A 14,266-nucleotide genomic window follows, 5' to 3' on the forward strand; every position below is an offset into this window, starting at 1 on the left:
AGCACTGCTGACTTCCACTGTGGATATAGTTGGGTGTTGGAAGGAATACTTGGATGATCTCCTCAACTGCTTCCATGGAGGAAGCACTCTAGGAATGTGGGGGGTACCTTATCCATCACTAGGGGTGATGTCACTGAGATAGTTAAACAACTCTCATCCACCCAAGTAGAAGGGGCCCTGGGGTCAATGAGATTCGGCCTGAGTTCCTTAACCCTCTTGATGTTGTGGGGTTGTCTTGGTTGACCCATCCTTGCACAGAGATCTGGCACGATTCCTCTGGATTGGCAGACCATTGGATGGTTTGCCTTTTTAAGAAGGTGGAACAGAGAGTTTTAAAGGGGGATCACAATCCACAGCCTCCCTAGGAAGATCTGTACCGGAGTCCCGTAGAAGAGAGTCTATCCATTAGTTAAACCTCGGACTCAGGAGGAGCAATCTGGTTATTGTCCTATCCAGAATGCTGGATAAACTGTTTATCCCCTTGAGAATGTATGTGGGTGTGTTGGGGTGTTTTGAGAGTATGGGGTATCTTGTGGTGGGGTATATAGTAGGGGTATATTGCTACAGGCCATTCCCAGTTGCGTTGGTTTCCACCAAGGCTGCCTTTTGTCACCAGTTCTGTTCAAAAAATGTATGAAAAGGGGAATGAACGCCATTTTAACAGAGTAACCAAGTGATGGAAGGTTTGCACTTTCTCAGGATCTGGTTTCTGCTTTTTGCATTGATCTCTCAGGTGGGTTGAGAACACCTTGTTTGCCGGGAAAAGGAAGGTTACTAAAGGAACTGTTACCTCCATGACCCAGGCTTGAATAAGCAAAGGTGGATGGGTGGATGAACAGCCAGATTGTTATACTTCTGGTTGCAAAAAGACTTCTGGTGCTGTAGCAGTTATGGGAAACAGCCCATTTTATTCATCAAAAACAGCTATCATTGGCCTGCTTTACTGCTTCCAAACAATCTGCCTGACTTATAACTACACTTAATGTCAATCCCTCTCTATAAAACATTTTTCCCCTGGATAATTTTAGTGTGTATGGGTTTAGAAAAACAACACATCCCCAATACACTTGTCAGTACACCTACATGTTCTTTCCATATCTGTCACAAAGACAACACACTTTCTTTGCTTGATAGACAGAGGCAACAAAAACAGCCCAAATCTGAGTAATTTTGTTGTTTATAGATCGTTCAGTCTTGTCACCAGAATGCAACTGTCCCTCCTCTGTCAGTTTCATGGTAATTTTTTGCCTCTCTCATCTGTCCATCTGCCACAATGACTTCCTTCCTTCCGTTTGTTCTTCTAGAAAATGCAGATGGATGAGAATAATTATCTTGTTAAACCTCAAAATGTTCACAGTGTACTGTCCTGCCTAATGATGAAGATCCATTAAGCGGGGAAAGAAAAAGAAGTGCCATTCCAGGAACAAGTACTGGATATAAAATGTGTTTTAACAACTACAACTGCAAAAAAAAAAAAAAGATCAGGAAGAGTGCTACCCTCTTCCCCCTCCTCTTTCTCCTTCACTGTCGTACTGGAACGAGCCAACAAACTTTCTCTGTCCTCCCCCTCATCCGTCTCCCTCTCTTTGCTTTCCATCTCTTACTGTATACATTACTGAACCCACGCCTGTTCGCCTTCACTGCACGAGTCTTCGCTTACTGCTGTTCACGGTGTGCGTGTGAATGTGTGAATGTGTGTGTTCACATTGGGATTATCACCACCGTGGGTGGTACAATCTGCTGGTAGAAACTCAGTGAACCCTTCAGCCAGTACCCACTTTCATCATATTGCTCAAGTGTGCTAAGGCGCAGACATACATGCTTTGATTTATACTGTATGCACACACACGTGCAGGCACTCAATAATCTCCACTTCCCTCAACTTCTCCCTAAAACCATTCAGACTCCTCGATATTTGCATATGGGTCTTATGCGTGTGAGAGTGTGGCTGTGAGTGTTTGTGAGGTATATATTTGACGTGTGGGTGTCTGACAGGATATGTGTCAATCTCAACTGCACGCCACAGCAGTTTTTTCCTTGAACTTTCTTGCCACATTGCCAGTGTGTCTTGCAAGTGGCACTGTGATATTTTGGCCCAACAGGTTGTACGGTTTCTCACAGGTTGGTAAAAATTTTTTGGTTGCGTTGCTTTTTTTTTTTCCAATACCATAAGCACATAACGGAAAATACTGTGAAAACCACATGTGAAACAATCACATCATAGGGCTGTCCTTTGAATGATCCCCTATTTAAAACTTCTTTTGGTAGGGTTTGTGTTTTTTCATTGCATAATTGTGCATGCAAGAGAGCAACATAGCATGCAAAAACATTTGACAAAACAGACCTCACATTTACATACCTGCCACTCTAACTGTAACTGAGACAAGGTGACTGAAACTTTGAAGAAGGGAAGGCAGAGCAGGGTAATGCACCCCCTGTTCTTGCTCCATTGATCTCTGCTAATTAGCTTGCAGTGATGGTGCATAGTGATAGCAGAATAAGAAGCAGTTTTCCATCAGACCACGTGCCCCTTGTCTAAAAGTCTAGATTTTTTATGCGTTTTCAAATTCAGATGGTATCAAATCTGGGAAGTTGTTGGTAGGGCTGGGTGGCTGGAAAATTGTATTTTAATTTAATTTGCAGTTTTGGTTTCCAGCGGTATTGGAATAAAACTAGTAATTCTAGGAAACTCGTGTTTTTTTCCCCTTGTGTTGTGAGTCAGTGCACCTCTTTCTTTTACTTGATTGCACTTTTGACCCTGCCGAAAGTTAGAATTCACTTGATGTTTAGCTCAGTTCCAGCCTAAAAGAGAGTCCTCAGCCAACAAGATGTGTTTAGAGGATGCAACACTCACAAGGTGCCTTCAGGTGAAGCTGTGCAAGGATTTTTAATGGTTTCCTTTGTCTACATCTCACTTTGCATCTCTTGCCCTGTTCGCTTGTCAGAGTAACAACTTTGCAGCTGGTTTTAGCTCACTCGCCCTGTGGTTTCCATGTTGGTCTCCTGAGGCACGCAAGTCCGCTGCAGCCTGGGCAACCTTCTGCTTCTGGCTTCACTTGCAGGCATTGTCTGGAGGATGGTCTTGTAAGATGTACCGTTTGGTCAAAGACGCAACCTAATCGGGGCTTAAATCCCTACCAGACTAACCTGTGTCCCCCATCTTCTCACTTCTTCATTTAAATAATTTTTCATTGGAATTATATCATATATATTTAAATGGTCTTACTGCTGCATGAAGTTCATGCATTTTAAAACTGATAGCGCCTGATTGTTATAAATTGCTGAGTCACACCACTTAAGAGTTATCTGAGCACAATGTAGCTTGCCATCGCCAGTGTGTGAATGTGTGTGTGAATGGGTGGATGACTGGATAAGTAAAGCGCTTTGGGGTCCTTAGGGACTAGTAAAGGCGCTATATAAATACAGGCCATTTACCATTTACCACATGAATCTACGGGCCTCATTCAGTGTGATTTTCCGCTTACTCAGGATATCTAACCAACATAGATAGCGCTGGGCGGTATAATCAGAAATATCTATCGCAGTTGTTTTCTCTCTGCGAGTCTAGCAGCTTCATATTTTGATAGATATTATTTTTGCATCAGGTTTGCAATGACTCATTGTTCTATCAGGAGTATATAAAAAACCCCATTTAATACTATCATTAAAAAAAAACAAAGCATAAATACAATACAATAAACAACCAAAACATTACATAAGCTACTCTTATTGACTCTGCTAACTAGCTGCCTTAGCTGCCTCGTAACATCCTTGCAAACACCAATTTCCTTAAACGTGCAATGATACTTTGAGAAAAATGACATGTTTTACATATTTGCATGTCTTTTGTTTAATGCTTTTCATAACTGCAATGCTTTGTATCTCTATCTATCTTATCTTATCTCTAAATGTTTTTATTCTGGGGGATTGTGATTTTTTTATGCGTGTTGTCCTTTATGGACCCCTGGAAAACTGTGTAGGATGAGTGAATGGTCCTGACACGTAAAAAAGTAGAGAAGCATTGTTAATAAATTATTATTTATTAAAGAATCATTTTCTTATTTTCAGGAAATATTTCAGTTTCATTTAGTATAAAAGGAATTAAGTTGACTCTTATGAGTACACTGCAGCATGAGCTGCTAATTTGGCATCGTTTAGTAAGAGTTTGTCTAATTTTTTTTTGTATTTGCCTTCTTTTTGTCTTTTTCTTATTTTATTCCTCATTACCTTTCTCTCTGCAGATTGACCTGGAACCAGAGGGGAAGGTGTATGTTGTTATTGACCTATCAGGATCTTCCAGTGAAGGTAAGAACTCAGTGAAACTGTTTTATGAAGCTCAGCGGGGTCTGTCATGTATGTAACACAGAGCGACTGCTCTCGGTCTCACTTATCTCTTGTTAAGAGCTGCTGTGTAACTATCGCAGGAGCTTTCAGTGTAAAGTGATGATGATGATGATGTATTTTGAGGCAAAAGCCTGTGTTTGTCAAGTCACTCTGACTCTCACAGCTGCTGCTACATTCACACCTTCTCCTCCTTGTATTGCAGAAAACCAGTGTTGCCACATTCAGATGTATTAAAACACCTTGCATGTGTGCAAAGTCCTTCTACATATTTGCAGCATGTTTTATAAACTTTAATAAATTATATCAAAAAATTCAAATAAGCTCATATAACAAATATTGAAGATAAATAGGATATTAATAACACTATCTTTAAGATGGGACAGAGTAATAGGATACATAAATATGCAATGACAGTTCAATCATTTGTTATTTTGCATTTTGTAATAACAACGCTAGTAGTGATATATTTGTGAAGTTAAATATGTAAGTACAATTCAAAGGTATGCCAGAGCTAAAATAAAAGCATAGACTACACCATTAAATGGTAAATGGCCTGTATTTGTATAGCGCTTTTACTAGTCCCGCCTAGGGACCCCAAAGTGCTTTACACACCCAGTCATCCACCCATTTACACACACATTCACACACTGGTGGAGGCAAGCTACAGTTGTAGCCACAGCTGCCCTGGGGCAGACTGACAGAAGCGCCATCGGCCCTTCTGGCCAACACCAGTAGGCGGCAGGTGAAGTGTCTTGCCCAAGGACACAACGACCGAGACTGTCCGAGCCGGGGCTCGAACCGGCAACCTTCCGATTACAACGCGAACTCCCAACTCCCAACTCTTGAGCCACGGTCTCTTATCATGCAGCTAGAAACAGTTAAAAAGTTAAAGTTTCTAACTGCAGGAGCTCAAGTATACCACTTTGGCCCTCCTTGTTGTGTTGTTAGGGTACATCCTTTGGACTTTCTGGTTGTATTGCATAGAGACAAACACATGTTATGTAGTTTTAAAATAAAATACTCGAATTGTAACATGCAGTGAATATAGTTAAAAACAACCTAACAATATTATTTTAAGTGCTAGCAAAGGCACAGTCAGAAGAAGGGAATGAGTGCATGTAAAGTGTAGAAGACAGCTTTGGCTTTGTCACTTAAAGAGATGCCCTAAGTATGCACAACTCAAAGCCTTCCTAAAATTTAAACTGTCATAAAAAAAGAAATTACAGTCCATATAGTTTTTCTGATAGAGGTAAAATAGGTCAAATAATGATGTGTAAAGTCTCCCAGAAACACAGAATGATGGCAAAATTGTAAAAACATCAGCAAAAAGCTGCTATTTTTTATTTCATTTTTTAAAATGGTCGTTAAACAAAAAAGTTTGAACCTCTTGATTTATAAAAGTCCATCAGATTAAGGAAAAAAATATCTAATATAAAAAAACCCAGAACAGTCTGCACAGCCTTTGTTAAATGACTGCACTCATACTGATCGTCATTATAGTTTCACATCCTTTCTCCAATCATCTTAATGTGCAGTTTTTGAGCTTTTAGTGGGTATTAAGTGAAAGGAAAGTGAAAGCAATAATGTAAGCATAGTGCTCCATTTGTATTAAGAGAACGTAGGTTTTTGCTCTATAATGCAGCATACACTTTAAAAATGACAATTATTTGGAATTAGGAATAGAGGAACAAAGAGAATGTAAAAACAATGTTGGTGTTAGATGAACCAACAGATATGTGTGTTTAGTTCTAAGTTACTTCTCTTTTTTGTTTTTGTTACTCAGTGAGAACGTGAAGTCAGGAGTGAGTCACCCTGTCACTGCACAGAATTTGCAGCATTACATTAGGAAATAGATGTGTCAGATTCCCTATGTGTTTCTATGACAATGATATTGTGCAGCCAGCGCTCTTCTTCGATATAAGTTAAATGATGCAATCAGAGTTTGACTGTAAACTCAGAGATCACCTCATCATTTAAGATATGAGACACAGTGCTTCGAGAGAGCCTCGAGCTGTAATCTTGTACTCCTACGTGTTGCTGTATGTTTCACTGCAAAACAAAGATGTAACAGTGTAGTTGAGAAGGAGTGCAGATGCTGATGTGATATACAGAACTAGTACTTACACTTGCAACAAGACTATAATCGTTGATGCTTTGACTAAATGCTGAGGCCCATAGACTGCATGTAAAAGATGGACATAAGGTTCAAGATATATAAAAATGAAGAACTGATATGTCAAATATTCGCACATGACAAAATAATCAGCCCAGCCCATTTAGGGCAGCAGAATCACTTTCCAATTTATCGTGGTTCTCTTCCCTTTCAGTAACCATTACTCTGCAACCACACTATGCCTGACTAAAGTAAGCTGACAACCACTAACCGGTTCACTTTTCTGTTGCTGCAGCAACTTCTCACTTGTGGAGCGAGGTACTTCCCGCAGCAAACCTGCTTCCTTAGTCATATACAAAAGTATAGTTAGGCTGTTGTTACAGTGTTGAGTGAAGCATTGGAGACGGGCAAGCTGTTGATGAATTAATACTTAGTTTAATTATTGATTTATTGTCTTCTCTTGCAGTGATTTTTCTTCTCCATTTTGAGTAGTGTAAGCTAACCATAGCACTGCAACTGTGTGGCTCTACACTGAGCTTTGATTTACAGGTGTGACTTCAGTTTGTGCATGGCCTGACTGAGTTACTGCAGTATAAAAACTGAGCATTGCATATCTGATGTTTGCTTCAGCTAAGTAAATAAAATGAAGCTGAGGATGATTTTGACCGATCGCATCCATTTTTCAGATTTTCAATCAATTTTGCAATATTATTGTTTTTGTGAATTATATTTGCTATCATGCAATGAAAATCTGAAATTATTACACCACCGGATGGATGTAGCCACGGTGACATCCTTTACAGCTTTGTGCATTAATTTGTTTCGAAATGCCAGTTCTGCCAGTTTGGGTGATTTGTAGCAATACCTGAATATCTTGATGCATTCTCAATCATCCAGGAAAGTAAATCTCCAAAAGTTGATTCTGTTCATCTGGACGTAGCGTTTTGTGGGAGAAACGTTTCATCACTCATCCAAGTGACTTCTTCAGTCTCGGACTTCAGACCCTAACCCATCAGCAAATTTGCTGATGACACCACCATCCTAGGACTGATCGAGAACAACAATGTTTCAGCTACAGAGAGGAGGTTCAGCATCTGAAGCAATGGTGTGAAAACAACAACCTGCATCTGAACACAGCCAAGACCAAGGAGATGGTAACCGACTTCAGGAGAACAAGGCGATCTGAGCACTCTACCCTCTACATTGATGGGGAGGAGGTAGAAAGGGTAGAAAGGAATTAAGTTCCTCGAAGTCCACATCTCGGCCGACCTTACCTGGTCCACAAACATTTCCCACCAGGTAGGGAAAGCACAACAAATGCTGTACTTACTCAGGAAACTGCGTCATGCCCAGTTACCCCAGAGACTGCTAGTGAACTTCTACCGTTCCACCATCGAGACCCTTCTGACTTACTGCTGCACACTCAGGTTCAACTGCTGTACTGTGGACAACAAGAGGAAAGTGCAGCGGGTGGTGAGGGCAGCAGAGTGGGCAATTGGCACCTCACTAATCCCCCTCGGAGACATTTAAACTGGCAGACTTCAGCAGAAAGTCAATATCATCATCAAAGACCCCTCGCACCCTGGACACTAACCGTGTATTTCACACACATGGAGAGATGCCAAACTGCCTTTCATTGTTCTTGCAACAGTGACGATAAAGAGCTATTCTATTCTATTCTATTGTTGTGGAGATGTAACTACTGAGTGATATGCGCACGCAAATTAGCAAAATACAGTGATATTGCAAATCATTTTTTTTGTAGAAAATTTTATTTTGAAATTTCTCTTCATACTTGTGGAGCTTTTCAATTGGGCCTCCTATTAACAGAATGTTGAACCAGAGGTGAAAAGTTAACATTGGTACATCTAATCTGTAACTAATTGCATTTTTACGGTATGTTGGAGAGACTGTGAGAGAGAAGGCAGAAAGGGAGTTATCCAGAGGTCGCGAGAGGAGAAATGGAGTGGTTGTGGGGTGATAAATTGATTAGTAAAGTGGAGTGTTCGCTAATGGACCAGTTACATCATTGAAAGTGATTGAGAGGGAGATCAGTAGAGAGTGACAAAGAGGTCTCATTAGGTTTTTCTGCAGGAAATATTAATTTTCCTTTTCCCTCTGTGTTTCGTAAATGGACTCTAAAGCTATATTGCCTGCTGGGACTCTGCTCCTTGTTGTTTCTCTGCAGTGGCATACAGTAAGTTTATGTGCCTGTGTGTTTGTGATCTACTGCAATTGCAGTCATGATGCTTAAGATGCACATGCTCAACACAGACTTGTCGGCACACGGGATACCGTATACTGATAGTAGTGGGTCACCTCACTTTTGTGTTGACTAAATATTAACATTAATATGAAACAGAACAAGAAACAATAACAACAGCAAAAAAAATAAAATAAAATTACAAGTAAACACTGACTATGGCCTCCTCCAGGACACACAACAATTTAGTGAGTTCTTTATTGATAATTTATTGATAAAAAATCGTATTAACCAAATACATGCAACATAAACTAACCAACCAAATACTTTGTTCGGTATACCTGTTCAGCTGCTTATATGGCAGAAACCAGCACATTTATGCATGGGAATATGGTCAAACAGCCTGCTGTTCAAAGTTCAAACTGAGCATCAGAATAGAAATAGGTTAATAGAGTAGGGGCTCAAAATAAAGCCACACACAAAAAAAGCACACAATAAAAAAAAGAAAGGTGATATAGTGACTTTGAACGTGGCATAATCATTGGTGCCAGATGGGCTGGTCTCAGTATTTCAGAGAAAGCTAATTTACTCTGATTTTCTTGCACAACTTTCAGTAGGGTTTATAGAAAATAGTCCAAAAATAGAGGAAAATGCCCAGTGAGCAGCTGTTCTCCGAGTGAAAATACCTTTCTGATGGCAGACGCCAGACGAGAACTGGCAGACTTCTTTGAGTTGATGGAAGCTAATAGTAACTCAAATAACCACTCATTACAGTCAAGGTATGCAGGTGAGCATGCACCTCTGAAGGTAAAACTCATCAAACCTTGAAACAGATGGGCAACAACAGCAGCAGAAGACCACACCGGGTACCAATCCTGTCAGCTAGGAACAGGAAAGCGAGGCTGCAATTTGCACATGCTCACCAAAACCAAAAAAGGAAGATTAGATTGCCTGGCCTGAGGAGTCTGAGCTTCACATCATGGATGTGGAGCCAAAACATTTCCAGTATATCATGCCAGTATGGTAAATGGTAAATGGCCTGTATTTGTATAGCGCTTTACTAGTCCCTAAGGACCCCAAAGCGCTTTACACATCCAGTCATCCACCCATTCACACACTGGTGATGGCAGCTACATTGTAGCCACAGCCACCCTGGGGCGCACTGACAGAGGCGAGGCTGCCGGACACTGGCGCCACCGGGCCCTCTGGACTAAAATCCTTGCAACAATAAATATCTACATTTTAGATAAACATAACTTAGCTTTGCAGTTATGTTTACCTCCTTCACTCACCCAGGATGTAATGTGATTACTTGGTTTGTCTGACTATTCATTTGCCAAATTACTTGAAACACTGTGGATGCATTTGCATGAAAATGCAAGCAAGCTTGGCGCTGCCGAGCATAAAAGTGTTGAACATCAACACTGAGCTGAAGAACACCAGGCCAGTGTTCTTCAGACAATGTTACAAATGAATCTGCATCCAGATATCCTTCAGGATTCAGAGATTTAATTCATTCATGGCAGGGAGATGATGTTCAGATTTATTCACAAAATTCTTCAGGCATTTAATCTTCAAGGTAACATTTGATACTAGTGTGCTGCATCTCAACAAATATCAGAGACTATCTGTCAATATGTTCCTGACTTTGAAAGCCAAAAAAGGTAAAAGAGCTCGGAGTACGATGCAAGCATTGGCCTACTTAAGTCTAACTTTTGGGGTCATAAGGACATGACAGAGGAGCAACCTTTCTACCGCTGCCAACCTCCAACCCTGACTCCTTCCCTAGTGTAAGACACCAAGTCTAACACTGTTGCCAGGCAGCAGTCATCAGTTGCTAGGCGATGCTGATGGCAAAGGGGCTGAAGGAGTAAGACTGATGACAAGCAGAACATGACAGGCAGGAAGGAATGTAGACTAAGTCTTTGAGGCTTAGAGAGTAGTGCTGCTGGAGATGTAAAGTTTGACAAGGTGGTGATACCAGAGGAAAGTTCAGTTAGTACATCACCACAATCACTAGGGTTCACTCTGAGAAAACACAGCACAACTCAAGCTAAGTTACACAAACCGGCCAAATTTGAATGGGAAATACTGCACGTGAGTTTAACCACAGGTCCTAAATTGTTCTGTACTTACTTCAGATTGTGATTTGCAATTCTCCCCCAGCTAAAGCATTGTTGTCTATGTCTTTATTTCAGTAGCTTTCTTTCTCACTTTCTCTGTTCTTTTAGTGTCTTCCGTCAGCTACCACCGCATAGCAGCAAAATGTGAAATACTCACCCAAAAAAATCCATCTCTTCATGTTTGTGGATACTAATTGTCTCCTTTTTTTTAACATCATGACTTTGAAATTGATGTATTTCACTTGTCCAGACTTTTCGACCCTCTGACCTCCAAGAAAAAAGCTCTAAAAGACATGACAACTGTTGTATTTGACCTTAACTGTGATTGTAGTAGTTTAAATGGTGATTAATCGCACATTATAAGCTAACACTGTGTTAAAACAGGCATGCGCATGTCCAGTCATATCCAGAAATACTGGTCGGTTAAACATATTATTCTTATAGTATTAATCTACAACAACAGTTACCCGTTTGAAGATGTCATCATCCCACTTCCTACTACCTTCTCTCCCACTCTATCTTAATGGAAGTCATAATCGAGCACAGGTGGAAAGTAAACCGATTATGACCGCACTAACCAGCATTATACTGGTCAGAATGGTTACATATGGTTACGCAGGAAACTGTGCATTTACAATCTGCTCAGTTTTAAGTGTCTTCTGTCTTTTAGACCACTCGAATATTCTTAGTGTTTTCTCTGTCACCTAAAGAACTATCAGATTAGTCCAGGAACTCCCCTAATTTGAAGAAATAGAAATAAGTGTAACGATCTGTCACATGTTTGGCTCTAGTATTTGGAGAGAGAGGCAAAATGCTTCACTGCCAATCTCTCAAACCTCCAAATACATGAGCAAACATGCGATATACATGAACAAGAATCATTAAGCGTAATAGCATTCAGCAGGTTCCATGTAAGTTGATGTAGACGTGTCTTTTTTTAGATAGCAAACCAAGTTTTCATGCATTCAAGTTCATGTATTTGCGGGAGCATTGGGAACTCATATTCCTCCAGAGGGAGGGAGATAAAGTGCTGCAGGTGTTGCCAGTGGAAAAAAAAGTTGAGAACAAAGCGCAGAACAGAACAAGCATCAGTGACAGCAGATATGACGCTGATGTAGTCAGAGCATTAAATGGAAAGAGGGAGATGTGGTGGGGTTGGGATGCAGAGCAGCTTGCAGATGGGCATGCTGCAGTAGCTTAAGTAGCTTTCCCTATTTGAGATTGTCCAGTTGGGTGTGTTGAAGGATATCAGCTGAGCCTGGGCTGTCACTGGCAGCAGCTGCTCTGTCAGGGTCCCAGATGAGCTTTGCTCTTTGCTTTACTTTCCTACACGATGAGCGTTGTTGAATGCTGAATAATGTAAGATCAAAGAGAGAGGATGTTTGGAGTTCTCAAGCCACGGCTGTTGAGGAAACTGGAAATGCATACTCGACGGCACATGTGGCCGACAGAGTCAGAAGACAGATGTTCGCGCAGCGTCGGTCATATCAAAAATGCAAATCAGTTATATCACAGGACTGAATTATTCAATTGTTCTTTTTTTAAACATTCTCAGTGAGCGGAGAGTTTGAGTCGTCTCCAAAATATACACACTGTCAGGTGGAATGTAACACACAGTACTCGGAGTTTAGTTGTGAGTGATAATGCTTGTAGTCGGGGGGGGGGGGGGGGGGGGGGGGGGGAAAGTCCACATGGAGTTCTTCTATCCAAATGGCACAATCTGATAGATCTGGGTGTATTAACACATCAAATTGAACAATTTGGTCTATTTAATAAATACAAATAACCTCATTTCTATTTTTTTTTTATTTCTCACCACCTCTATCCTATGAAATGTGTGTGTAATTAACAAGATCAGGCAGTAACTGAAACCTCTGCACTGCCATTGGGAAACCCCTGAGTAATTAAACCAGAAGAAAAGCAGAGGTCACAAACACTGGGACTTGGTTTAAGGAAAAAGGACTAATGCGTTGATTGTCACCAAAGGGACACACTGCCAGCCCTGTAGTGTCATTGCCATCTACTGGCTACTTGTTGGAAATGCAGTTTTTATTTATCATCAATCGTGCAGGTGTTGCTCATTTATAGGAGATGCCAGCATGAGTAACCAAGATTATAAAGCACTGACTATCAAAAAGCGGAATGAATGGAGCTTATTCACATTAGTTTGGCTTACTGAAGAGACTGGAAATAAAACCATAACTGTAACACAACATAACATCCTTCTTGTATTTTTGTTGTGTTTTCGTACAGCAGCGGCAGGCTCTACCGAAAATGAGGAGCGTGTGTTTCGACAGCGGATGCGTCCCAGGAAGCGTCAAGGTGCCGTCCGTCGGAGAGTCCACCAAGTCAACGGACACAAGTTCATGGCCACCTACCTGAGACAGCCCACGTACTGCTCACACTGCAGGGACTTTATCTGGTTAGAAGCACATGCACGCTCATGTCTATAGAGTGATTAATATGCACACAGTCGTTACAGGTCGGCAGAAAGAAACCTGTAAATAAAGAAAGAAAAATAATCAACAAACTGTAGATGAGAGTGTGTCTGCATTGAAGACAGGACGGGAATGTGGCAGCAGTGCAGAGAGATGAAAGCAAGGCTCACTTGTGTGATTTGCGAGTCCTTCTATCAAAGATTAATGAATCCAGAGTCTCTCACTGAAAATGCCAAGGGTGGTTCAGAGTGAACATATGAAGTGTTGATAGGTTAATAAAGAAAAAGTTTCTTAACTGACCAGCTGTATGTAAACATCAGTTTTACAATAGCTGCCTTTCACTGATGTGTGTTCACTGCTTCACTTCCTTAACCCAATTTTCTCCCAGTAATAACCTGCTCTCTTGTTTACACGTAAGCACAGTGGATGCTGTGAAGTGGGGAGTAACAAACAAAGCCAGCTGTGTTTGTTTCCATCCCAACAAACGGCTGTTAGCTTCACTCACATGGAAACCATGTGGCCTCGGTGCTCCGCTCGCTTTCAGCCGGCTCTGAAAGAACGTTTGATGTGTAATCAGAATCACAAGGGAGCTGTGTTTCAGTCTCCGAGTGGTCAGGGTCTGTGATGTGGTGAATCAGCAAAAAAACTGCAAGGAGTCTGTTTAATTTTTGTGTAAGCTCACTGTTATATCCTGAAATAATCTCTGAAAAATACACCCTTTCAGTGGGTTTGAGAACAGCGCCACTTTTCGTTTCTTGGCCGTGTATAAATGTGTCGGAAACCAGCATAGACTGCATCATTTTGCAGAGGCTGAAGAATCCACTGAATATTGCCGAAGAATAATACTAGACTCCCATCATCCTCCTGGTAGAATTTTAGAAGGAGGAAAACTTCCAACCTCTACCTTCCCTTATGTGTGCAACAAAAAGCCAAAGGAGAAAGAGAAGATGCTGCAGAATTTGCATGATGTTAAACACAAAAAGGCTTTTTCCACAAACTGGCTTACAGCTGCGCTTCTTTCTCTTTTATTAAGTGAAACACATTT

The 14,266-nt window shown here is 41.0% G+C and overlaps 1 protein-coding gene across 1 annotated transcript in view; it reads left to right on the forward strand.

Moving 5' to 3' along the window:
* The window catches only part of LOC101486794 (protein kinase C epsilon type), a 97,882-nt gene that overhangs the window by 38,987 nt on the left and 44,629 nt on the right, over positions 1-14,266 (forward strand). Inside the window, exons 2-3 of the mRNA XM_004553536.3 lie at positions 4,242-4,305; positions 13,037-13,205. Coding sequence (XP_004553593.1) covers positions 4,242-4,305; positions 13,037-13,205 — 233 coding nt within the window. The remainder of the gene's footprint in view (positions 1-4,241; positions 4,306-13,036; positions 13,206-14,266) is intronic.

The sequence above is a fragment of the Maylandia zebra genome, linkage group LG13, assembly GCF_041146795.1.
Source record: "Maylandia zebra isolate NMK-2024a linkage group LG13, Mzebra_GT3a, whole genome shotgun sequence".
Classification (NCBI taxonomy): domain Eukaryota; kingdom Metazoa; phylum Chordata; class Actinopteri; order Cichliformes; family Cichlidae; genus Maylandia; species Maylandia zebra.